Raw genomic sequence first — 23,824 nt, forward strand, 5'->3', positions numbered from 1 at the left:
AGACGAGCCTCTCCGAATAGCATAGTGCTGCTTGAAGCTTGAAGACAAGTCTCTCTGAGGAACATCAAAATCAATACCGTATTTAGTAGGGCTGTAGAACCACTCGAAACCCGGATCGTAAAGACCGGCTTTTACAAAGCTTCAAAACAATAAAATCCTGAAGAGAACAATAGCTTTCCGTAGCATGATCGCAATGATTGGTCATCGAACGAGCCGGTCTTCGAATAGCTGAGTATAACAAGTAGCACAGTAGAGTCCAAAGAAAGAGCATCAAAGTCATCGACTCGCCATCAACTGCCAGCTTTCTATGGAAGGGACTTCCAGACTAACGGCGGTATTCTGGGTCTGTATCGCATACGAAAAGCAAAGGACTACTTGGGGATTGACATGAGAAAGGGTTCCCGACCAATAAAGCTGAATGCGCCAACGATTCTTCCAGATGTGTGTCGTGTCCGTTAGTGACGATACAAACTTTGATAAGACCTCTCCGACAACACTACAGAATGTAAAACTGTGCATCTTTAGACTGTGGAGGGCCATGATTGTTGGTGACCTGGAGAAAGTTGGTTTCGCAGCTTGAGGTCTGACGAACCACGGAAGTCAGTCCATACTGCACAGTGAAGTTAATAAATAAAGCGATACAAAAAGCGCATTGTGTTGCCATCCTTGACATCTGTAGTCCTGGATAGGCATTTCCTCGTCACCAGATGCACTCGACAAAGAAAGGAAGGTACATGTAAAATTGCTGGATTCAGTTCAAGGTGAATAGTATTACGGTGAAGAAGGCATCGGTCGTGAGTGGAACCGTGATTGTGGCAGTTCAATATGCGATATGTCGTCAGGATTAGCTGGCGCAGGCAAAAACATGGTGGAACGGCTGCAAACCTGATATTAGGCCTGGTATTCTTCCTGTAATGTGATTGTATCAGCATTCAACTTCAGCGAAAGTCAAAATATACGACATACCTAAAGAAACCAACCCTCTGAGTAAGAAATAAACATTGTTGCCAGCATGGCCGCCGGTGAAGAAACGACATCCGTTCCGCAGCGCAACGTGCTGGTGACCTCAAGTGCCATATCTAATCTAATCAGTTGAATTTGTCCATATTATGCACGGCTTTGGCGGCAGCGCGGCTTGCACCTTGAACTCGAACTTTTTCCATCACTGAACTCGAAGAAATGTCGAAACGAGGAGGATCCCCCCCAGCAGAAGGAATTCTTGTCAAGAGAGCCAAAGCGACCCCTCCACCTTCCAATCAAATTGCCATATCTTCATCCAATGACGAACGATCGAAAAGCCTCATTCGAACAGTAAAACGAACGAGTAGCTTGGAAGCGCCAATTATCAGCCTCGCGGGTGCTCATTCCGTACGCAGGACACCATTTTGTTGTCTGAATATGCTTCTCAAGTTCTGGAATGTAGGCCGAGATTCTAAGTTGTCGCTTCGACCCAACAGGTCAGAATATAGCTGCCTGCTCAGCCGACCGGAGTGTCTGTACGTTAATCACCTACTCCAAAGACGTTTATCTAATTCAATGCCGCAGCTTTCTGGAGAACATATCCACCAAATTCAAACTACGGTCTCCTCTCAAATTTATCCAAGGCGCCCATATTAGATCTCCAATGGTCACTTTGCTCGCCAACGCTATACACCGTTGCCGCAGACCACACGCTTTGCCTCACGGACGTGACCATTGGTCATCGGATACGCAAAATTCGCGCTCATCGCGAGATAATAAACACTGTTGACCGGACTATGGCCGGGGGAGCTGGTACCGAGCTTGTCGCCACGGGTTCCGACGACGGTACTGTGAAAATATGGGAAGGAGGCGAGGAAGGAGGGAAACAAGCCGTGGCAACGTTTGATGTAGGATGCCCTGTCACATCGGTATGCTGGGGAGCCGACGGTGCAAATGTGTATATTGGCGCACTGGACAACGAAATCCACGTTCGTCCTAATTCTCTCCCTTTGACTATGCCCCCTGATCCTAAATTTGACTCTAGGTATACGATCTCAGAAAAGGCCAGCAAGTGTACACGCTTACGGGGCATAGCGACACGCCGACGTCCTTGGCGCTTTCTCCAAACGGAAACTACCTCCTCTCACCTTCTTTCTCGTCGCATACTATCATTCATGATATCCGACCCTTCTCTTCATCTCCGACGCGGATACATCGTGTCTTGCAGGGTGCACCGGCTGGATTCGAGAACACCCTACTACGGGGCGCGTGGAGCAAGGACGACGGAGGACGACGAGTGGCGGTTGGTGGTGCAGACCGGGCGGTGTGTATATGGGACGTTGATAGTGGCAAGATACTGTACAAGGTAGGTTCCTCCCTTTTTAGTTCAACATGCCTCATTGACATCCATGTGTAGCTTCCTGGCCACAAGGGAACAGTCACCTCTGTAGATTTCCACCCCAAGGAACCCATCAGTATGTGCCATTGCTTTGTGTTTTCTTACAATTATCTGACCCCGTCCATCCAGTCCTTACCGGCAGTAAAGACGGTACGATGATTTTGGGAGAAATCGAGTCTGGAGTGAAGATGTAGCAGGCCAGTGTATTACGGCGAGTAATGTACATGGCAGGGACTCAGCCGACTTTCTAATGTATTGCATTATGGTACAAGGAATGAGTGATGATGCGACGATACATGTGAGGAAGGGAGCGGAGGAATTATGCAACATAGGCAAATGTGTCTTTCTGTCCGTCAACTCGTTCCATGTACTCCTTCTCCAAAAGGGTCTCCACCGCCTGGTGGGAAGAATGCATGTAAGAACAGGTATTTTTTGATATGCCTAACGGGACCGCACCTTTTTGATGTCAGGAATCTTGGGAGCGAAACGTTGAGAGATCTGAGAAATGACTTCCTGGATCAGCGCTTGGTTTTTCATCGTCTTACGGGCTTTCATGATTCTGCAATACAGTTAGCGTATGGAGAAAAACGCACAGTGCGAAATATACGAACCGAACAATAGTAGCTTGGATAACATATTTCCTGTCTTCGTCGACGGCCTTGAGGACATCAGAAGACTCGGCCTTCACTTCAGCTTTGATTGGCTGATTCAGATTGACCCGAATCTTCTTTGACTTGAAACCTGAACAGAGAATAAGGACCGGTCAATGAAAGCGAAGGGGCAAGCGGAACCTATCACGAACCAGGGTTCAAATCGTACTGGTCCTTCTCCTCATTAACGAGAATCTTAGCCTTCACCAACAACGCCAATACCTGGGACAGGATGTCCTTGCTGATCGCGGTCGCCGCAGACAGCTCATCCAAGGATAACGTGTCGTTTCGGTTGTACTGAACAAGAACGGCCATCTGGTACGCGCTAGTCATCAAGATGTATTTCTGGTTCAGGTAATTCGTTCGCAGTTCGTTCTTCGAATAGTTCCAAAGCCATGTCAATTTACGGCCGGAGTGTTTACTCTGGTAGTACTTCGTGAAACGTTCATAGGTAGGCATGATCTCGACGGGAATGGTAAAGCCGTGGGTCGGAGGGTTGAGAGGCCAGAAGTTAGTACCGAGGACCATGACGGTGAAAGTCATGTCCATATCATCGTGATTCTGGGCCATCCGCTCCTTGAACGAGTCAGTAAGATCCTTGCTCAGACTCATGTCTATTTTGGGCATCGGTTAGTCAGACATTTTGTACTGGCACAAAAACAACGAACCGGTGAACATGCGTTGGAGTTTGTTGGTGTATTCGAAACCGCAAGCCTCCTTCAGTTTTGATATCATGCTGGCTTCGCTCTCATCAGAAGCAGATACGCCATGAATGAGTCGCTTGGAAAGTTTGGTGGTATAGAACGTTTGGAAGACGTCCTTGTCTTCCAGATACTTGAAAAGAACCATCTACAAAGAACCCAATCAATACAAATCCAAAATTGGCTGAACGAGGAACCGACCACACGGTTGAGCGCGCTCTCCAAATCTCCTTCTTCAGCCATCTTGTTGTTCTTCCGCAAAAGTATATCTGCGTGTTTGGCGAGCAGCTCGGGCGACTTGGTCGATGACGATCCGGTGGCGGCATTACGGTTGACAAACTCTCTGCACGCCTTATCGAGACTGGCCGCAAATCCAGCTTCCCCTCGGAAACTTCGAGTAACAGTTTCCGAGTTCTTCTGATGAACCTCCAGCAATGCGTCCACGTATATCTTGGGGTCAACATCCACGGAACTGCCCTCTCCCACCAATTTCGAGATCGCTGATAGACCTGCTTGCTTGACGTGCACCTCGAATCGCTTCCTCAGCGGATCTAGTCCGTCCGAAATACGCGACAGCAGTGCGTACATCCGCTGGAGGTCTTCATCTTGATCAAAGTCCAGGAGATTTTGGAAACTGTCCCACATCAACTCTGCATGTTGGCGGATGAGCACTTCTTCACACTTCTGAATCAATTCTTTGCGCGTCTTGGTGTGTAGATATCTTTCTACTCGGTCCTCCTCCTCCCGTAGACGCTCTTCCGCCTTTTTCAGATAATCGGAAACTGTATTCTCGGCAAGAAAAGCTTCTGACTCCTTCTTGTAGTACTGTTCGGTGGCTAGGATGAACGGGGCTTCAAAGTGCTCCTTGTACACTTCCAGACACTCTTTGTTGAGATCGGTGTTGTCGAGGCCTAAGGATACGAAAGACAGCACCACCTTCTTCACAAGTCCCTGGTCAATCATTTCGCCGTTCCTTTGACGTTCGATGAGGCGGAGGACAGCATTGGCCAGCTTCTGATTATCCATTTGTATAAAAAGGAAGAATTGCGATTTCCATTGAGCGAGAGAAAGCTGATAGAGATGATATCAATGATAACAGCAAGATTGCTGGCCGCCACCGCTCACCGTATACACAGGATATATCTCTTTCTTCCCCTCATCACGCTCCCGCTTGACCCAATATCGATTGAGATAAGTGAAAAGACGGTTGAGATAGTTCGCCCCGGTGGTGTAACGATGCCATTCCGATGCATAGTACCGTAGGAGCTCCTCGTCTTGCAGCGAAATAGCGGTCTGTACACGGTTATTAGGGCGATCGTAGCGGCGCAACATGCAGGACGAACCTGCTTCATAGAGGCGAAATGTATCGTAAAGTATTCGGTCATTTTGTGGTACAACTCAGATCCGACTAGATTGGCGCCCGCTTCATAGTTGTTATCATGAGTGCGGCATTACTACAAGTTCGAACTTACTTCGATTTGAGCTGCCATCGCTTTTGCTGTGACCAATACCTACCATCTTCGTCGACGTGCAGTAATTGTATGTCACTGTGTACAGGTTAGTATAGTTGGCAAATGTAAGGCCAGCCTCGAGATTGGACATGATATGGTCGACGCCTGGGTTGAGGAATGCCCATGTCTCCTCCAAGTCCGCCGTCTTGGGAGGAATCTGGGCGAATCGGTCGGCGGAAGATGTCCTCGAGGGTTCCATGGTCGTCAGTAAGGTGGTATCGTGAGTGAAGCCTAAAAAGAAAGGTGCCGCGAACGGCACCGCCACCTGCCCACACGACCGCTGACAACAACAAAGGCTGGCAGCAACAATTCAGGAAGGGAATTGGACAATGAACTATCTTCACCGCCAAATCACCGCTGCAGAATGCGTTGTTGGGAAACTTCCCACTATTTCTACTTGCCACAGGAAACTTATTACTTGCGGTGGAAATTCAGGTTTCGACAGCAACAGAACTCCGGCCAGAAGCTTAAGCTAAACCTCATGCTAAGGCTTCTCGAAGACATTTTATGTCACCATTTTATATAAGTAGTGGGAAATCTCAATGATTTGGGCCACACCTTCCTGCGAAGAACATCTGGTTCGAGGCTACTTCGTGCTCTACTGTATCTGAGGCACTTAAGAGAAACATATTGACTCATGGATGTACCATCTCAACAACTGATAGAATATCGTAAGGATCGGAGTATCCTACTCATTGGTTTGCGCCGTCTGGATAATATTTTGGCCCTCATTTTAGGGGAAATCAATGACCACGGTCAGCATTGGCATTCAGCTATGCTCGTCGCGCCGTTAATCCTCTCCTTCACTCTAGGAATCACCAACATTGATGTTACGTGTCACGACGCTGACCCTGCTGTCCTGGGTAAGCTGCTCTTTCTGTCTTAATATATGTATAGGGCCCGTACATCTCTCCGGATAAGAATATCGCACTCGTGATTTCTTCCCTTCGCCTCTGTTCTATGCTCTGGTATTCTGGGCGAAGAAACTTAAATGGTCTGATCCATTTGCCTTTACTATGTGATTTTGACGAAGGATGTCGAATTACTCAGGTCCTTGACGCGCCACACCCAATCATCTTCCAGGACAACCCCAGAATTGACAAACTTGGGAGCAACGACTTGTGCTCATTATCAGCTGCTGTGTAGACTCAGTGTCTTCGACGATTTCGATGTCGCCAGTACTGCCGATATCGTCTCCGAGTCACTGGAGCGTCGGTGATGTCAAAATCAAATCGGTAACCTAATGGAATCCGTCGAAACAGGTGCAAAAGCACTTAAGACCTTCATTTCAGCGTTCAGCGTTCCGCTGTCCCTGGGGACCTTCCTACGTCCACTGGGTCTACATGTCTTCCTTCGTGATGTGGTGTTGCGATTATACGGCTTCTGCGGTCCCTTTCGCCCGACCACGAGCTCGTGACAGTCCTTCAGATGTACGGGCCCAAGCCCGCCATATCCCTTGTCTGATATCTTTCCGTTCCTACAGCTCGACTTGTGCTAGCATTCAGCGTCTTTGCAACTGAGGAAAGCTCCGAGGTATGGGAGGATGCCTATGACTTCGTACTCCACGATCCCTCGCGCCCAAGGCTACTACGGTGCAAATGCAAGGGCCTTTTGAGTGCGTCAGAAACCCTCACTTCGTGGAGAAACTCTGTTCTCTCTTCGTTTCTGACTGTCTGTCCGGATAGTTCAATGGAGATCCTACGTCGTCATTGGGCTGCCTGGCTGCAAGAAGAGGAGCATATTTACCGAGTATCTACCGGACCTACCAATCATTTTACCTGTACAATGGTGGATGCGTTCCGCTCGCTCGTATCACAATGTGCCATCACCATTCATCTTCTAACCGATAGCCCGCGAACACTTTGGTCAGATGAAGGGACAAAGTTCGATATGATCCACCTCCAGAGCTCTGCAGACCATCCGGGCTTATTGGATATACTCGCAGAGGTGGCCCAGCCGATGCTAGCCAATGTTCCTCTGGTAGTGACTACCCACAAACGCAGCACCGAGCATCTGAACGTGCTCTTTTTCTTCTTAGGCCTCATCCCAGAGACTCATCCGTCGCTCACGCATGACCATGCCCAGTCCTTCCTTTGGAAGCTTCAGAGAGGCCCATATCGCCTTGTCGTCGGCTCTGAAGAACTCTCGCAGGCCTTGTGCCATATCTATACGAAATGCGTTCAGACCGGTAATATGCGGAAGAGCTTCGTCACACTCTTGGGTGTTGTGAAGGAACGGGTGGACACCGCATGGGGCGACGCTATGCAGGGTCTACTCCGCCGTATCGAGACGTGGGGCGGAGATTCGCTTTATTTCCAACACTTGTCCTGCGAAATTCATTTGCAGAATGTACACGTCGTGGATGCGTTTTCGCGAGAACTGGTCGTGCCGCTCAGCCCACACACTAACCGTCGCTTTGGTCGCACTTGGCCCTTCGTGCCTCCCATCGTCTGTCTGATTGTTCAGCTCCCCCACCCCGTCCTTCAGGAGATTCACGCTTCTGGTTTGATGCTTGAAATTCAAGAGCATTCGAGGAAAATGCTTAATTGTTTTCCTGCCTTGCATGTCACATCCAGAAAGGTTTACTCGGACAGGCTGGCCGATGATACCGTTTCCAGGGTAGCAACGTGGATCCCCTTCTGGTTATTGGATGTGAATCCCGACGATACGAATGTGGTAGTCTCCTCCTCACATCACCGAGAAATTTTCAGCACCAATCTGTTGGATCGCCGCCACGTTCTTGTACGCCCGGACTGGCCAGCATTTTTAGGCGCTATGACACCGGCTCCTGAGAGATCTGTCAAGAGACAGCGTCGGAAAGACTTGGACGTCCATGTCCATTTCACCAAGGACCATCGCGAAATATCTTCCCTGACAATTCATGTTCGAGTCAACGATATCATTGCTCGACTGGCGCTGATTGACGGTGAAGAAGTAGTAGCCAGGCAGATCTCCCCTTGCGAGATCCGAGTCAGCTTTGATTCTTTTCAGTATATTGCCTTATTTCCGGTCCCTGTTGACGGATCACCCAGACGGTTGAAGATGCGAGTTGCCCGACGGTCATGTTTTATTGAGGTATGGTTCCATTCTGTCAATTTGATGAGAGCGCTGGAAGTCCGTTGCAAGATATGCGCGCCTATTATACCAACAGTTAGCTCCCGTGAAAGCTAGTTCTCTTGATAACTCTGAGAAATTTATACGTTTCCGAATTGGCACCGTCGCTCATGCCATCTGTGAGTCTCTCTAATGCATTCGTTCGGTGACTGAAGATCTGAATACGGTTTTATTGCAGATATAGTCTTTGAGTGTCGATAGTTACTTTCTAACCTGTCTCTCTCTGCCCAATTTTGTGATGTTTTGGCGCCACACCCTGTACAGTCAGTTGGTAGAGGTTCGTGACCGCTTTAATTCATATCTTATTAGCGATCCTCGGCGGAAGCCCATATTGAGTTCAGAGTGAATCAGCGAAAGGATTTGCTTGTACAGCTTTATGACCCCTACCTGGTCATCGATACGAGCGGCGATCTGTCTGTATATGACTTGAGCCAGCCATGTTTTCGAATGTTGTGATGGGAGTAGATGGAAAATGGGATGATGTGCCGCCGCCGTTCGCGAATGCACATTCATTCCCTCAGAGCAAAAAATCTTCCTCTGGACCTCAGCTTCAAGTCCCTATTCAGCGGACACACCCTCCGTCCACGGATGCGTCGCGATCCCGTTCAATCGATGCCCGGTAACCCTCAAAAGAGGCACGACTTGTCCGTCCAGACTCACAGAGCGCCCAGTCCTTCCTTTGGAACTCGTGCCACTACATCATGCTATGCATCGACCTTGACTCCTACCATCATAGACAGACGCGCTCTTACCCATATCGCCAATATTTTTCGAATAAACCCATCTTATCGCCAGGATCCTGATAAATTGGTGCACATTCTACAAACACGAAGTTTATTCGTCCAATATTGTCGGAAGATAATCTCAATACTACAGTTGATTATCTGGTGATACAAGTTCTTCCGACAACTCACCCTTGACGCCAAACAGTCAGGGCGCTAGCGGTCCCAGTTCACATCACCGATGGGGGTCGTGTCCGTGATACATGGGTCTTCCTGGTGAGTGTCACGTGCATCATGACTCAGCAGAGAAGGAGACCCACGTTAATCAGAAAAGATTGGTGGACCTAGGTATAAGTATAATCTAGTAAGCGGTACCGATAAATTTCGGAGATGTTTTCCATCGATCAAGTGAAGCAAAAAGCATATCTACAAGGAACTGCAGCGGAATCAATTTGTGACCCATTCACAACTGATCATGGACAAAAGCCCTCTGTGCTACACACTCTGGACACCGGCACAATCAATTTCTGATTGCGATGAATCCCCGGTCTGATAATGTTTCAGAAACATGAATATTTGTGGCTCGTAACAGCCTGAGCTCCGAGTACGATTTCGGATTGGTACTGGACTGAGGCGTGGTTGATTCCTCGCTGTTCGTGTTATATATACATCACATAACAATGGTGGTACTAGCACGGTCCCGGTCATCCAGCGGCGGTGTACTAACAATGGCTGTACAGCATTGTTCCTTGATATTCTTTAAAAATCAGGTAGCCTCTGAAGATCTGCATCTTCTCGGTGATAAACATCTTTCCGACACAGACGGGGCAGAACAATATTGATCCACTGAAGCTATGCATTGCAACATGGATGAATCCAATTTCGAAATCAGATTTCCAGTGTGATGGTTGCGGTTGGAAAGGGATAGTTCACGAGGAAACGCATGTACATTAATATCATAGAGGTCCATTTATGGTACATAAGGTATAAAATAATTGGGGGCATTAGATAAGTACGACGGAAACAGCGTTGAAATATTCAAGAAACCTTGAACGAAATACTACTCTGGCATGGATTATAACTTTAAGGAGACGAATGATGAATTTGTGTGGCAATACGGAGTATGCATAAAGCACAGAAGAAAAGGTTAACCTTTCACATTGACAACACTGGCGGGGCGGCTTCTGGTACAGACGGGGCTCGTTGCACCACTGACTGCCTCCAGCCTTTCCTCAAGCCCCATGCCAAGCCCCTCCCTGACCCATTCATCGAAACCAATGTTCTTACCAGTGCCACCGTCCGTCAAGCTCGGAATATGGGGCGGAGTGGCAGGTTCAGTCGTCAACGAGGACAAAGGGACCGTATTTGTCGGATTTGAGGCAAGCAGGTCGCTGTAGGACAGAAACGACAACCGTTTCGCTGCAGGGTTGGGTGAAGACGACGACGAGAGCTCACGAGTGATGGCAGTGGGTGAAGGGGGCGTTATTGATGACGTGGGAAGGAGCATTGAAGTCCGTGGAGACGGACTGCGGCTCACCAGCGGACTGGCGGCAGGACTAAGTACCTCTACGTCGGGGTCTCCTGGATGCGAATCAGTTAGAATCGCTGCCGCAGAGTCAAGGACGGAAGGCACAGAAAGCTCTGTGTTTTTCGCGCGAGGTATTCTGTGAGGATTGGGGTGCACTGGCTGCGGGTGTAGGGATGTGGGTTCGATGTCGCGCTCGAAAATGGCTGAGCTCGACGAGTGCACCGACGTCGGCGACGAGGGTATAGATGATGGTGACATTGGGCGCGGTGACGGTGAGAGACGGCGGGGAGAAGTTTTCATGTTGGGCGGTGTTGTAAGCGTCATGGTAATCGTTAAGAAGAAAATCCTCGCCATCAATTTCTTCAAAAAGCTTTTCGACAGCGACCGCTGACGTCATGGCATGTGACTGGTGACCCTTAATCCAGAAGGTTCGGCCCGAATGCCGCCAGATCGAAATGAACGGTCTAAATTTCTTATCTCCTGGACTGTTGCCGTTAGGACGTCCTTCGTTCCAAGCCCCAACGAATATCCTTTGACGGCTCAAAATTGCGTGTGAATAGTTCCGGTACAGTACCATTCCCGAAGGCACGCCATGAATAGCTTCTGGTTACTTCTATCGGAGCTCAATATTCCACGGTCTATCAGGCTGTTACACTGCGGCTCATCTGACTCAATTCAACATCTGGTCTTCGCAGACGTTTCGTCGGTCTAAGTCCTCTCGAATGATTCTGGAAATATGATGCATCACCCTTCTGCTTCCTTCTCCGTCCACGCTGCACCGCGCTCCCAAGTATGTACCTAACCAGCATCCAATTGTAGTAACTTCCCATTTTCGTTTAATTACACTTCTCGACATCCCGTCGAGCCTAGACCACGAGCATCTTCTGGCAAAAGTATTCGCATGGACGTACATACATTATTCCTGTGCCATCGTGTAATCCTAACAGCATGCACTTGTGCTACTGCGCGAGTTCGAAGCTTCCGACGATATCACCGCTCTCTCTTCCACCACGATGAAGATCCGGTAATATAGGCAATGCGAGCCGATGTTCCGGATAACTTTGAACGCTGCCTATGTGACCTGCCTCATTTTAGTTTTTAACTCAGCGATTGTGGTCACAGAGGTCTATGATGGGCCGATAGACCGCGAATCTGTCCCTTCAAGCAGAAAGAATTTCACGTCCACTTATCGTTCTATTTTCCGGGATGTCACTGACACAGGCCACCCATACGTCTTGTACGCATCGGATAGGAAACATTTGAGGGAGAGAGATATTCTTCCGTGCTGCTCATTTGTCGGCATGGCTGTGCTGGATTGTCGGCTATTACCGGAAAATAAGACCGGAAAAAGCCGGGGTGGTCATTACACGATTGCCATACCGCTTTCGGCGCGTTACTGATCGCGAACACGTCTTCTATACCACCACCTCGCTATTATGTCGTCGAGGATAAAGTCGAAAACTGCCGCGGAAAGGGTTGAGCTGATTCTGGAAATGCGGCTGCAACGTCTATTCACGTCGCTCTGTGCACAGATTGACGGAGGACATTTCATCAACGCGCTCAAGACATGCGACAAGAGTATGTTGATTCTGCGGCCATATCACCTATGCTGACCAGTGTGCTTTAGTATTGACTCTCGCCCCCACCGACCCGGATGCCCTACAAACCAAGCTGTTTCTTCTCCTGCAGACGGAGCGTTATGATTCAGCGCTTGACCTACCAGGGTGCGATGGGTTTGAGAAAGCCTATGCGTTGTATAGGATGCAGAGGGGGGATGAGGCACGACAAGTGTTAAAAGAAGTAACAGGTGATGCTGAGAGAGGCGCGACTCATTTGGAGGCACAGCTCGTACGACGACTTTCTTTTCTTGTCTTGTCTCTGGGCTCACCAGTGTTCATCAAGAGCTACCGAAACGGAGACTTTGCTACCGCAGTGGATCTATATACCGCTCTTCTCGATTCCTCTGACCCCACATCCGAGGAGCATACCGATATCCTCACCAACCTCTCTGCGGCCCAACTACACCTGGATTTCCTCCTTCAGGATACTGCCTCTTTCTCGCAGCTGCTTCCTTCCTCCATAGCGTCCTCTCTAGAGAGCGCCCCACCTCCGGCTCTGGCACCGTCGTCCATTGCCGCTACTGTCCAGGTGTCGACAGCCCAGCCCACTACGACGACAAAGAAGGTGCGAGCTTCGCGTGTCCCGAAGGGTATCACACCTGGTGTTTCTCCAGCACCAGACCCGGAGCGGTGGCTGAAGAAGAGCGAACGGTCTACATATCAGCAGAGCAGGAAGAAAGGGAGGAGCGGCGGGGGAGGAGCGACCCAGGGTTTGACGGAACCCGCTACTGGAGGTGGTGGTGGCGGCGGCGGTGGAGCAGGAAAGAAGAAGGGGAAAAAGAAATAAACAGGTGGGGACTCGGAAGGGTGAGTTCGTCCATTCTTGAATCTAAATATGTCTGATGTTCTCGCAGACGCGATTTTTTTTTTTTGCGCCAGATGACTTGTTTGTACATACGAAGAATACTGAGGCGATTTTGTACTCACCCTCTCCCAGTCGGAGCTGGATTTAGGCTTCGACGCACTCACCTTTTCCAATGTTAACCGTTGGGTCAAATATCCGAACGTCGAGAGCAGAGGGTTCTCATCTCTTGCAAAGGAAACCATTGTCCTTGGTTCGGGCCGTAACAGAGGAAGTAATTGTCTTTAAGAGTTGAACTTGGACACGAACGGCGCATGTCACTCGAAGAAGAGGAAGCTGACTCACTGTTCATATAGATCATGGGCTATTCCTACTCGATCTGCAGTTCCAATTCGGCCCCAGACGGTCCTGACCTTCTCCCCTCGTCACCCCTCTTGGCTGGATCGGCGAGCTCTGAAACTCGCTAGGGCGCGTCTTGACGTGCTTACATGATCTCACCGCTCAAGTTTTCTGATTTTCTGTTCAGCCAGGCTTCAATTGAAGGACATCGAGGGTACCCAGTCTGAGCGACCGTTTCTTCCTGTGACATGCGCGAAAAAAGCTTCGAGAAGCAAATGGCCCGGGACTCCCTGCTATCGATTTCACTGATATCTTCCTGTCCTCCAGAGATTAGTTTTTCATGCGATGTCCAAACTCAACCCTCGAACAGGGTGCGTTCCCCGTGCGGACCGAGTGTCCGAGTCCCAAGAAACGACTTTCGAACATGAGGGCAAGCCTCAAGAAGCTCCCTACGGATGACACGAGGCTCCACTTATCGATATCCCCTGACCAACGACCATTCCATACGATGGCCCAACCGTGGTGGAAAAGCTCAACTGTGTACCAGATATACCCTGTTTCTTTCTTCGACTCGAACGGAGATGGTTTCGGTGACCTTAACGGAATTGCAGCCAAGTTAGACTATCTCAAAGAACTTGGCGTTGACATACTGTGGCTTTCGCCGATCTACAAGTCGCCGCTCGCGGATATGGGTTATGATATGTAAGGACATCGCTCTTCCGGCCGATCCTTTAATGACTGTCGAGGTCGCGGATCGGATTATCGCGAGATTGACCCAAAGTATGGCACGTTGCAAGACTGGGATAATCTCCTGAAAGGCATTCATGACCGAGGAATGAAGTTAATGTGCGGAATCGTTCTCCTGCCCAGACTTTGCCCGCTCACACCCGCACTTAGGATGGACCTGGTCGTCAATCACACCTCGGATGAGGTTGGTGTCGTTGATGGGTTTGAGGGCATTCTTTCTTGACGATTCTCTCTAGCATGAATGGTTTATGCAATCTCGAAGGAGCAAAGACGACCCCAAACGGGATTGGTACATCTGGCGTCCTCCGAAATACGACTCCGAAGGGAACCGCCGTCCACCCAATAACTGGAGATCTGTCTTTGAAGGTAATCATAAATTGTATGTGCAGCGGTTTTTCATGCAGCGGGACAGGTTCTGCATGGGATTATGATGCTGATACCGATGAATACTATCTTCATCTGTACATTTCGAAACAACCCGATCTCAATTGGGCCAATCCTGCTGTACGCGAAGCTGTCTATGACTTGATGAGGTTCTGGCTCGATCGCGGGTGTGATGGATTCAGGGTAAGGTTTTTCCCAATATTCTTTTTGCGCTATGCTCCGGTGTCTCATTCACGTAAACGATTCAGATGGATGTGATCAACATCATCTCCAAAGTCGACGGTCTTCCCGACGCACCTGTCCTCGACGTCAATGAAGCCTTCCAACCAGCGGGCGTGCATTTTGCTAATGGGTAGGACTTGGTGTTTATACGGTCTCTTATGCTCAGATGAATTTGTCGTAGCCCGCGTGTTCACGAGTACTTGAAAGAAATGAGGGACAAAGTCCTGTCACGTCCGTATTACTACGGCTTGATCCCGGCGACGATTTGCCACTGAACAATCTTAGGTTACGATATTATCACGGTTGGCGAAACGCCTTTTACTGAATCGATGGATGCGTTGGCGCTGTACGTTTTACCGGATCATAAAGAACTGAACATGGTGTTCCACTTCGAGCTTATGGAGCTGGACACCCCCAAGACCGTGAGGGACTGGAGCCCTTTGATGCACCGACAATGGACACTGGCTGAGTTCAAGGACATCATCAGCAGGTGGCAAGTTTTCAAGAGCGCCGATGGTTTTTGGAACGCGTGAGTCGTGTTCTCGTTCCTTTGTATCTATCTTACGCGTTTCCCAGCATCTTTATTGAGAATCACGACCATACGCGCGCTGTCTCCAGATTCGGAAACGACACAACTGATGAGCTACGCGCTCTCTCTGCCAAGATGTTGGCTATCCTGGAAGTGACCCAGAAGGGCACATTGTACATCTATCAAGGGCAAGAGTTAGGTTTGAAGAATTTCCCGCCGAGTTGGAAGCTCGAGGAGTACAAAGATGTCGCTTCGCAGAATTACTGGAAGAGGTACTTTTTTGCGGATACGTTTGGTGTAGGCTGATCGTCCCTGCCATAGAGTTTTGGAGCGGCGAATCCGCGAGACAGGTAAGAAAGCGGACGAGATCGACATGGAAGATGTCTTTGAGGGTTTCCGGAGAAAGGCGCGGGACCATGCTCGTGTACCGATGCAGGTAATATCGTTTCGCTCTCAAGTCTGACTCTATCTGACCGTACCCCTTAGTGGGATTCGTCTCTGAATGCTGGATTCACCAGTGGTGTACCCTGGATGCGCGTAAACGAGGATTATCAGACATGGAACGCCTCTATTCAGCTTGCAGACGATGGGAGTGTGTTTTCATTCTATAAACGCGCTCTTCAGACGCGCAAGCAGTACCCTGTTCTGGTAAGTCACACTGTGCTGGGCAACAAGTGCTGATGTGGTTGCAGATCTTCGGAGAGTACGAGCTCCTCGTCCCGGAACACGAGCATGTCTTTGCATACAGAAGGACCTTGGCAGAGTCGAGAGTACAGGTGCTGGTCCTGCTCAATTTTAGCGACAAGGTGGTGGAGCTCGACCTGCCTGTGGATAAGGGGCCCGACAATATGAAGCTAGTGCTAGGAAACTATGACAGGTCCGAGATCGATTCTTTCACGCTTAGATCGTACGAAGGTAGAGTGTATGTGTCCTTCTGAAACCGCATCATACAAAGAGAGAATGAATTGATCTTCCTTAAGCTTTGAATGACTCTTATCTCTCCTTCAAGAAGAAAATTGCCACTGCCACTAGTTTTCATGATTTGAGGGCAGTAGGTACCATCCCCGTTAGGAAATGGACTTACCGTAAACGACCAACTATCCCACGCACCTGCTTCCTTTTAACGCAAACCTTCGGCGTCAAACGTCCAAACTCAATCTTTTCTTCGACCATGGCTATCGAAAATCCAAATTCTGGCCAGGAGGCGCCCTCGACTAACTTTGAAATGCGTTTCCCTCCCTTCCCACAGCCGCCGGAAGGCGTTGAAATCATACCTTTCAAGGACTACAAGGAGGTCGGAATCTTGATGGAAACATCTGATCGTGTTGAGCGAGATGCTCTGCAGATTCCTACTGTTGCTATAAAATCGGTCCACGCTACTGACTTATGCAAGACGAATGCCCAGAGTGGCGAGAAGGACGTCAATGAGTCCCATTGGAAGGCCTCGGGAGAAAAGCGAGAGTGGTGGAACGATTGGGAAGATATGGGGAGACGTCTCCATCCAGAAGGCTACGATGAGTATGTAACATTTTTCTTTCTTTTTCGCGTCTTTATTGCCACTGCGATTGCGTATCTGATCCGTATTCCCACAGTCGCCGTCCGCCCCAAGATCGTCTTCATCAAGCGGCTAGTGACTTTATTCGGGCACGTCGTCCGATCCCTCAAAAGGTCAATGAAATATGGGATCAGGTATGTATCTTTATGTGTCGACCTACCTTCGCGATAACCCTTACATTGACGACAATAGATCCAGTTGTATATTGGGTTGTTACAGAGCACCCCAGTATGGCACAAAACGGATCCTGATAAGGCCTCGAAAGACAACGAAGAGGACGACGACTTTTCTGATGATGAAGGGATGCCACACATGAAAGACGTTCAGGTGTCCCAAAACGCCAGTGCTCCGAAAAAGAAACCACGTCCAAGGCCTCCCTACGAAAACTACGGGAAAGAGGCACACCAGGTCGAGAATGATGAACAAATTCAAGATCTCCTCGCTGCGGCTAAGGATGCAAAGAACGACAAACTCTTGGATTTCTTCGAGAATCCGGAGAAGAGTATCACTACCTTTTTGTCGTACTACATGATCAACCAAGGGTTACATTTGTATGTCTACACGTTCTCCCATTTATTCTCCTAATTTGATCAATTATTTGCAGTGAAGATTACAGGCTGATCAATTTCCCGCGCGTGCTTGGTTTCTTCATCAAATACCTTATCATCAATAACGTTTGGCCGGAGTGCAAGGCCAGCCTGGATCGCTCTCAAAATATCATCGATATCGCGAGCCAAGAGCTCATCTGCACCTCCAAAATCTCTAAAGCCCTCCCTGACGTCCTCAATTACGCCTTTCGAGATCATTGGAGCATCAATCCTGATGTTTTCTACCCCAGCGACGATTCGGATATAGAAAAGCCTGAGGCGAAACGTCTCAAAGTTGATCCCGAGGCGGCGGATTTTGAGCAGTCACTGAAGGACGCCAACCTTGATCTCATCAAGCCGGAGGATGTGGATGTGCTCATGGAGGAGGCGATTACCGCCGAGGAAAGCGGTGGTTGGAAGAGTACATGGGATGCCGATGACGACGCTGCACCGGCGCCTCAAAATGTCTGGAATGATTCTACGGCGCAAGACTGGAGTTTCCTGGTAGAGCGACCCCGGTTGATGGAACTTTTCGGACCTACTGCCCTTCCTGTGACGCATACTACTGGTATCGTTGAGCAGTCAATGCGACGAATAGCCGCTATCATCCCTCCACCCAAAGATGTTTCTGCGTTACCTCACGCCAAGGACCCCAGCCCCGAAGCTGTAGAAGCGGAGTTGGAACGCAGGTTCACCAAGGTGGTGTTGTCGCCTTGGCTCGGGTCCAAGACAGGAGATGATGAGCCGACGATTTCGTCCCTCTCGAAGGGCCCAGTGCTCGGTAAAGACGACATTGAGGCCGACACGCCTCCCTCTGGGCCGAAGCCTCATAACCCGTGGAAGGACGATATCACCATTTTCGTTGGCGAGGATGCCGCAAAGGACCTTCGGGTGGGGATGGGTCTAGGTGGATCGTGGATTCAGATGGCCCGTCAGCAAGACTTTGAGAGTCAGGATAAGAAGAAGAAGAAAAAGAAGGGTAAGAAGAGCGACAATAGGTTCTGGTATATGTGTTCGTTGATGACCGTGTTGACGAGTTATCACGTCGGGCCGTCGGAGGTGCAGGGACATGTGCCTGACATCTAGGTCTTTTTTTTTCCCGCTTTTGTCTTGGTCATGCCTTGCTCTCAACTGAATGCGCTCAATGTATTGTCTTCGCAGCTTTGCTTTCTCTGTACGAAATTACGAAATCTCTCTCCGTTTTGATCGAATCTAAAATTGCTTGTACTTCATTGATCTGCACCGTATGTAATGAATGTATAGATATAGTCCTGTCTACCAGAATGAAATATACCGTCACTTGCTGTATGTAAAACTTCAATATTATGCAAATATTCCAAGTCAATATAAATCTCTGTCCACGAAATGTGAGCGCTAGAACATTCAGCGGGATTGCACGGATTCGATAGACAACAAGCTTTGGTGTTGATAGGTAGGCAAAGAGTACTTGGAAACGTTTGACTGCCGACTCGACCATCCCTCTCCGAGACTTGGCGAAGGTAGCGGATTAGGGATGGAGGAAGAAAGCTGCTTATGGGACAGAGACTCGTCATCTTTTCCCGGCGCATCACCACGAGAAGGCAAGCAGAACATCCATGCTCGGACGATATCCTTTAAGAGAGAAATGCTCAGGTAGGGCCTATCAGTTAAACAGAGCAAGTAACCTTTTGCGTGCCAAACGACAAGGCAGCTAAAATTGGCACTGGGTGCAGCAGCGGCAGTGAGCACATGGGGCAAAAAATTGAGCGAGAAGCTAGCGTACATGATGCCAGGAGGATATTCCAAGTGGCGTTAGACTCCGTCTGGTGTGCGGCTACGAGTGATGCCAGGCTACACGATGAGGTAACGTCAAGTCGCAAGGGACACCGCTTCGTTTGGAGAGATGCACGTACCCGAGCGCGGCTAGTGGGACCATCGTGAAGCAAACGAGGCGAATGATCATCGAGAGGGATACCCGTCCGCTACGGCTGTCGCTGGCTTTATCGACGCAGTACCGCCGGAAGACAGTCCAATTGCGATACAGTAGATGACCCATTAGCCCTACCGGGAATTGTCCGTAAGTATAGGGTTTGGGATGTGAGAGATGGTCGAGTACCTTCGAAGAGAACGCAGGAGGCAGCCAAGGGGAACGTTACACATAGCGTAACTACAAGTCTAATGCCGATTAACGTTTTCGCAAAGGATGAGAAAAAGCGAGAAAAAAACCGACTGTGCTACGGTGTTGCTGTGACAGTACATGTGAGATGATTCCCGGGATATTTGAGTGGGATCCTTGATCAGCTGCGGGTGTAGGATGGATGGCATGAGCAAGGGACCTAGAAATCTACTTCTCACAATCGTTTTTACTCACAAATGCTGTTGTCATGATCATCAAGACCCAGAGAACCCAAGGCGTTAAGACCATCTGTTTGATTGTTCAGAAGTGACGGTTCGTGGATATCCAGAGGACAGTACTCACCATATCACGACAGACTACGGAGACGTTGGATCCACCAATGGTTGTATTGCGAAGTTCCAAGTATATCTGATCTGAGGCGTTAGCGTATGCATGTCCCCCATTCTCAAACAGACTTTTACATCTAGAATGAAATGGAACCCCGTGCTTGCAACTCTGGACACATAATCAGCACCGAAAAAAAATGAATAAACAAAACACTAAGTCCTTACAGCGGAGGCGCTGAATACACCAATAATGTTTGGAAAAGACACGTTCCAAAATGGGGTTCGTCGCCGAAATGGTCGTTCACGAGGCATAGGTACGAGAACGCGAAAACCATCCAAGATATTATCAGACTGTACCATGTTCGCCTGCGCTTTATTTGCTTGGAAAGAGCCGCCGGGAGCAGTACTGCAAGGAGGAGCAAAAATCCAAGGAAAGACAATGCATCATAGATATGTACGACAAGGATCAGAGAATCATCCGAGGAGTCGTTAGCATCTACGACAATGATAACTCGCCGTCGAGATTGAAAGGAGCGCATAAACTTACCGTTGGTCATCCAAGTCATGGTTGCTGTGTGAGAGGCAGGCCTACCAATTCGATGTGATTTATCTCTCCCACACCTCTACAACCCCGGCATCTGAAAGCCATGGGGAATATTACAAAGACTTACATACCGCCGCACCGCCCGAGCCTCCTCCACTTCCTGTCTCGGCATGAAGGCTGTGGTGTGGTATATGGAATGGTTAGAATACGTATGCGGTGAGAAGAGACGAAGCTATACCCAATGTTGATGAGTCTTCCCCACTTTCTGTGATACCATCAGAAGCGTACATCGATCCGGGGGTCAACAATACTCAAGTTCAAAACTTCAGTTTCAGCAACCCATAGCATTGCTACGCTAACGACAAAGGGATGATCATGAAATAATATCTTGACGAACAGAGTGATAAAGAGACGATAAACCGTGCAACCATATCAGCTCCCAATCGACCTTCCTCCCCTGAAAGCCGTTGGTACAAGCGTGCGGGGCTTCATGGAATGCATTACAGCCGCACAGGTTTCTCGTATCCATTACCACCCACCCATCTCAGAAAAAATCAAAATCCACGTTCGTTTCCCTTATTAGAAGACACGAACAGGCTTGCCCATGGTGGTCTTGATGTGGAGGGACTTGACGTTCTGCCAGTTCTTCTTGAGAAGGGACACCAAGAAGTTGATGCCTACCGAAAAAAAAAAAGGATAAGCGCCCAGTTCGGGGACCTCGGGTGGGAAGGATACGTACTGAGCATGACGTTGGCGAGGACTTGGTCCTCGGTCATTTGGATATGGCCGATGGCGACGCCCAAACACAGAACCTTCTTGAGCTGGAACTTGATGGTAGAGCGGACCTCCGTCAGCTTGTTGTTAAGGTCTTCGGCATGCGACACCGGTGTAGGGAATTTTCCAGCTGCATATTTGTTAGCCTCACTGCGTTCACGCGAGATGAAGAGTCAGTAACGAACCCTTGGACAAACCGGGACCCAAGAGACGAGGGATTTGCTTGATAAGAGTCTCAGAAGCCAAGAAAGCATCGTACTTCTTGGCGAGCTTCTTTACAAGCTTCTTGTTTTTGTTAAGCCTGCACGTACCCAATCCGTAAAAAAATCGTTCAGTGCCAGCACCAGCAGATCACTCACTTTTTCAAATCATCAACGGACATGTACTCGAGCTCAATCTGCTTAGCACGATCAATGTCGGCGGCATCAGCGAGAATGCAAATGGACATCCTGGGACGGGGAACGTTGGGGAGCCTAGGATTACATGTTCTTAGCGACCCCTAAGGCAAAATAACAAGCTACGCACTTGACAGTTCCGCTGAAACGCTTATCCCTCTGAGGGTCGTAGTTCTTCAGACCAATCTGTAATTCGATGGTCTCGACAAAGTTCCGCTTCTTCTCGCCATTGGCTTCAGCGAGGACATCTTTTACAAGGCCCCGCACGCTTGACACCGAAAGTTTACTACTGTTGGAAAACGTTCAGAAAACGGCGAGAATGAACGAAGGTAGATTACGAACCTCATGCTTGCTGGCACCGGTCGATCGTTGGCCCTTGAGTTTCGCAAAAAAAAACGAATTAGTTCTGTCCAATAATTGAGGATGGGACGGTCACGTGAAACTGTACAGTTGTGACAAAGACAACATTTCCGGATTCGTCTTTCGTGACAATCGCATTCTTGCCGCCGGCATCCATGACCGCTGAAGCTCGCGAAATAGCTTCCATCTTGCTTGCGCGTCCTATACCCTCACTGAAGCCAAGCAATGTATATGATAGTTCTCTTACGCCCCGAATTGATGCCTTATCCGACTCTATTCCTGTCCTGAGCGCCCTTCACCTACTTAATGATGATATCGATCGTGCACATACGCTCGCGCAAAGCGATGATGGAAATTTGACAAGCAATTATTTACACGCGCAGTTGCACAGACGCGAAGGAGATTATTGGAATTCAAAGGTATAGTCTACAGCTGCATTAGATGACATTCTCGGGCTCATGTTCGCTGCTACAACAGTGGTGGCTTGGGACTGGAATGCAATCTTCGCATCCGGTGCTTGACAAAGTGCATGGGAATACATACCAGGCGAAGCAATTTGTAGATGACTGTCAAGCGGTGCTGGATATGAGCTACCGTGCTAATGAGTTGGAGGCAAGGCAATGGCAGGAACTGAAATTGACGTTGGAATATGCGCTTGACCATGAGAAAGAGATATAAGTATTCGCATTCGCATTTCGTTACACAGGCATGTAATTCTATCAATAACAGAAGTAACTTTGAAACCAAAAAAAAAAACCTTGTTTGCTGAGACCTCAAGACCAGCCCTCATTCGTCCACAGCAAAGAAAGGGAGATACGGGATCCATCAGACGAACGCTCAACTCGCCGGCAAACCCTCCTAACGAATCATACAAGTACATCCGGAGAGCCCGCCAAACGTCCTCGAGACCCCCTCGCGGAAGCCAATGCTCTCAGCAGAGCCAGTGAGCATGATTGTCATGAAAGCCACTAGTGTGACAACATTTCCGGATTCATCTTTCGCCGTGAGCACATGAGCACTCTTGCTGAAGCTCGCGAAATAGCTTCCATCTTGCTTACGCGTCCTAAGATTTCCACCCCAAGGAACCCATCAGTATGTGCCAGTGCTTTGTGTTTCATCACCATTATCCGACTCCGCCTATCCAGTCCTCACCGGTAGTAAAGACGGTACGGAGCCTAAGAAATCGAGTCTGGAGTGAAGGTGTAGTAGGCCAGTGTATTACGGCGAGTAATGTATATGACAGGGACTCAGCCGACTTTCTAATGTATTGCATTATGGTACAAGGAATGAGTGATGATGCGACGATACAAGTGAGGAAGGGAGCGGAGGAATTATTCAACATAGGCAACCGTGTCTTTCAGTCCGTAAACTCGTTCCAGGTACTCCTGCTCCAAAAGGGTCTCTACGGCCTGGTGGGAAGAATGTATGTAAGAACGGGTATTTTTTGATATGCCTAACGGAACTGCACCTTTTTGATGTCAGGAATCTTGGGAGCGAAACGTTGAGAGATCTGGGAAATGACTTCTTGAATCAGGGCTTGGTCTTTCATCGTCTTACGGGCTTTCATGATTCTGCAATACCGTCAGCGTATGGAGAACGCACAGTGCGAACTGTACGTACCGAACAATAGTAGCTTGGATAACGTATTTCCTGTCTTCGTCGACGGCCTTGAGGACGTCAGAAGACTCGGCCTTCACTTCAGCTTTGATTGGCTGATTCAAATTGACCTGAATCTTCTTTGACTTGAAACCTGAAGAGAGAATAAGGATCGGTCAATTAAGCGAAGGCGCGAGCGGAACCTATCACGAACCAGGGTTCAAATCGTATTGGTCCTTCTCCTCATTGACGAGAATCTTAGCCTTCACCAACAACGCCAATACCTGGGACAGGATGTCCTTGCTGATCGCGGTCGCCGCAGACAGCTCATCCAAGGATAACGT

At 49.0% G+C, this 23,824-nt stretch overlaps 12 protein-coding genes across 12 annotated transcripts in view; 8 read left to right on the plus strand and 4 right to left on the minus strand.

The window, feature by feature from the left end:
* The first annotated feature begins 1,137 nt into the window (after positions 1–1,137).
* On the plus strand, positions 1,138–2,760 carry BT62DRAFT_789675 (WD40 repeat-like protein). Its single transcript, XM_043182293.1, has 6 exons — positions 1,138–1,368; positions 1,424–1,496; positions 1,546–1,949; positions 2,006–2,326; positions 2,378–2,435; positions 2,489–2,760. The coding sequence occupies exons 1-6, from the start codon at positions 1,180–1,182 to the stop codon at positions 2,551–2,553; spliced, it is 1,110 nt and encodes a 369-aa protein (XP_043041209.1). The 5' UTR covers positions 1,138–1,179; the 3' UTR covers positions 2,554–2,760.
* Positions 2,558–5,312, minus strand: BT62DRAFT_930736 (Cullin-domain-containing protein; the record flags this gene model as incomplete). Its single annotated transcript, XM_043185994.1, has 9 exons — positions 2,558–2,756; positions 2,816–2,918; positions 2,971–3,100; positions 3,162–3,623; positions 3,678–3,858; positions 3,912–4,781; positions 4,836–5,003; positions 5,054–5,133; positions 5,183–5,312. The coding sequence occupies 9 exons, from the start codon at positions 5,310–5,312 to the stop codon at positions 2,679–2,681; spliced, it is 2,202 nt and encodes a 733-aa protein (XP_043041210.1). The 3' UTR covers positions 2,558–2,678.
* Positions 5,313–5,790: 478 nt separating this feature from the next.
* BT62DRAFT_1075075 (uncharacterized protein) lies at positions 5,791–8,562 on the plus strand. The gene is made up of 5 exons (XM_043179083.1): positions 5,791–5,976; positions 6,034–6,084; positions 6,705–8,296; positions 8,348–8,454; positions 8,514–8,562. Exons 1-4 carry the CDS (start codon positions 5,859–5,861, stop codon positions 8,390–8,392), a joined length of 1,806 nt encoding a protein of 601 aa, XP_043041211.1. The 5' UTR covers positions 5,791–5,858; the 3' UTR covers positions 8,393–8,454; positions 8,514–8,562.
* Positions 8,563–8,596: 34 nt separating this feature from the next.
* On the plus strand, positions 8,597–9,322 carry BT62DRAFT_789704 (uncharacterized protein). The gene is made up of 2 exons (XM_043182294.1): positions 8,597–8,663; positions 8,723–9,322. The coding sequence occupies exon 2, from the start codon at positions 8,801–8,803 to the stop codon at positions 9,224–9,226; it is 426 nt and encodes a 141-aa protein (XP_043041212.1). The 5' UTR covers positions 8,597–8,663; positions 8,723–8,800; the 3' UTR covers positions 9,227–9,322.
* Positions 9,323–11,631: 2,309 nt separating this feature from the next.
* Positions 11,632–11,985, plus strand: BT62DRAFT_1004478 (uncharacterized protein; the record flags this gene model as incomplete). The annotated part of the gene is made up of 1 exon (XM_043177038.1): positions 11,632–11,985. The coding sequence occupies one exon, from the start codon at positions 11,632–11,634 to the stop codon at positions 11,983–11,985; it is 354 nt and encodes a 117-aa protein (XP_043041213.1).
* On the plus strand, positions 11,982–13,134 carry BT62DRAFT_930740 (uncharacterized protein). Its single transcript, XM_043185995.1, has 4 exons — positions 11,982–12,163; positions 12,213–12,433; positions 12,488–13,011; positions 13,059–13,134. The coding sequence occupies exons 1-3, from the start codon at positions 12,079–12,081 to the stop codon at positions 12,989–12,991; spliced, it is 810 nt and encodes a 269-aa protein (XP_043041214.1). The 5' UTR covers positions 11,982–12,078; the 3' UTR covers positions 12,992–13,011; positions 13,059–13,134.
* Positions 13,135–13,853: 719 nt separating this feature from the next.
* BT62DRAFT_986463 (glycoside hydrolase family 13 protein) lies at positions 13,854–16,194 on the plus strand (the record flags this gene model as incomplete). Its single annotated transcript, XM_043190004.1, has 12 exons — positions 13,854–14,037; positions 14,092–14,191; positions 14,243–14,276; positions 14,329–14,458; positions 14,505–14,659; positions 14,725–14,828; positions 14,880–14,929; positions 14,984–15,227; positions 15,275–15,499; positions 15,549–15,663; positions 15,714–15,875; positions 15,920–16,194. 12 exons carry the CDS (start codon positions 13,854–13,856, stop codon positions 16,163–16,165), a joined length of 1,749 nt encoding a protein of 582 aa, XP_043041215.1. The 3' UTR covers positions 16,166–16,194.
* Positions 16,195–16,322: 128 nt separating this feature from the next.
* Positions 16,323–18,716, plus strand: BT62DRAFT_930744 (uncharacterized protein). Its single transcript, XM_043185996.1, has 4 exons — positions 16,323–16,745; positions 16,820–16,916; positions 16,975–17,333; positions 17,387–18,716. The coding sequence occupies exons 1-4, from the start codon at positions 16,399–16,401 to the stop codon at positions 18,453–18,455; spliced, it is 1,872 nt and encodes a 623-aa protein (XP_043041216.1). The 5' UTR covers positions 16,323–16,398; the 3' UTR covers positions 18,456–18,716.
* Positions 18,604–20,695, minus strand: BT62DRAFT_789822 (uncharacterized protein). Its single transcript, XM_043182295.1, has 13 exons — positions 20,644–20,695; positions 20,483–20,587; positions 20,359–20,399; positions 20,037–20,307; positions 19,947–19,980; positions 19,828–19,893; positions 19,720–19,773; positions 19,579–19,649; positions 19,465–19,523; positions 19,262–19,409; positions 19,132–19,199; positions 19,034–19,071; positions 18,604–18,980 (listed from the first exon to the last, which is right to left on the minus strand). Coding segments are annotated over exons 2-13 (1,080 nt in total). The 5' UTR covers positions 20,485–20,587; positions 20,644–20,695; the 3' UTR covers positions 18,604–18,752.
* Positions 20,696–20,778: 83 nt separating this feature from the next.
* Positions 20,779–21,920, minus strand: BT62DRAFT_966774 (60S ribosomal protein L10A). The gene is made up of 6 exons (XM_043188830.1): positions 21,867–21,920; positions 21,655–21,813; positions 21,489–21,602; positions 21,315–21,430; positions 21,095–21,259; positions 20,779–21,032 (listed from the first exon to the last, which is right to left on the minus strand). The coding sequence occupies exons 1-6, from the start codon at positions 21,869–21,871 to the stop codon at positions 20,935–20,937; spliced, it is 657 nt and encodes a 218-aa protein (XP_043041218.1). The 5' UTR covers positions 21,872–21,920; the 3' UTR covers positions 20,779–20,934.
* Positions 21,921–22,015: 95 nt separating this feature from the next.
* BT62DRAFT_930746 (uncharacterized protein) lies at positions 22,016–22,630 on the plus strand. The gene is made up of 2 exons (XM_043185997.1): positions 22,016–22,303; positions 22,362–22,630. Exons 1-2 carry the CDS (start codon positions 22,040–22,042, stop codon positions 22,560–22,562), a joined length of 465 nt encoding a protein of 154 aa, XP_043041219.1. The 5' UTR covers positions 22,016–22,039; the 3' UTR covers positions 22,563–22,630.
* A 443-nt stretch (positions 22,631–23,073) lies between these two features.
* Positions 23,074–23,824, minus strand: part of BT62DRAFT_993345 (winged helix DNA-binding domain-containing protein) — a gene marked incomplete at its 5' end in the record, with an annotated part of 3,150 nt that continues 2,399 nt past the window's right edge. Inside the window, 4 exons of the mRNA XM_043190399.1 lie at positions 23,074–23,293; positions 23,353–23,455; positions 23,505–23,634; positions 23,695–23,764. Coding sequence (XP_043041220.1) covers positions 23,216–23,293; positions 23,353–23,455; positions 23,505–23,634; positions 23,695–23,764 — 381 coding nt within the window. The 3' untranslated portion in view covers positions 23,074–23,215. The remainder of the gene's footprint in view (positions 23,294–23,352; positions 23,456–23,504; positions 23,635–23,694; positions 23,765–23,824) is intronic.

The sequence above is a fragment of the Guyanagaster necrorhizus genome (assembly GCF_019112545.1).
Source record: "Guyanagaster necrorhizus MCA 3950 unplaced genomic scaffold BT62scaffold_9, whole genome shotgun sequence".
NCBI lineage: Eukaryota > Fungi > Basidiomycota > Agaricomycetes > Agaricales > Physalacriaceae > Guyanagaster > Guyanagaster necrorhizus.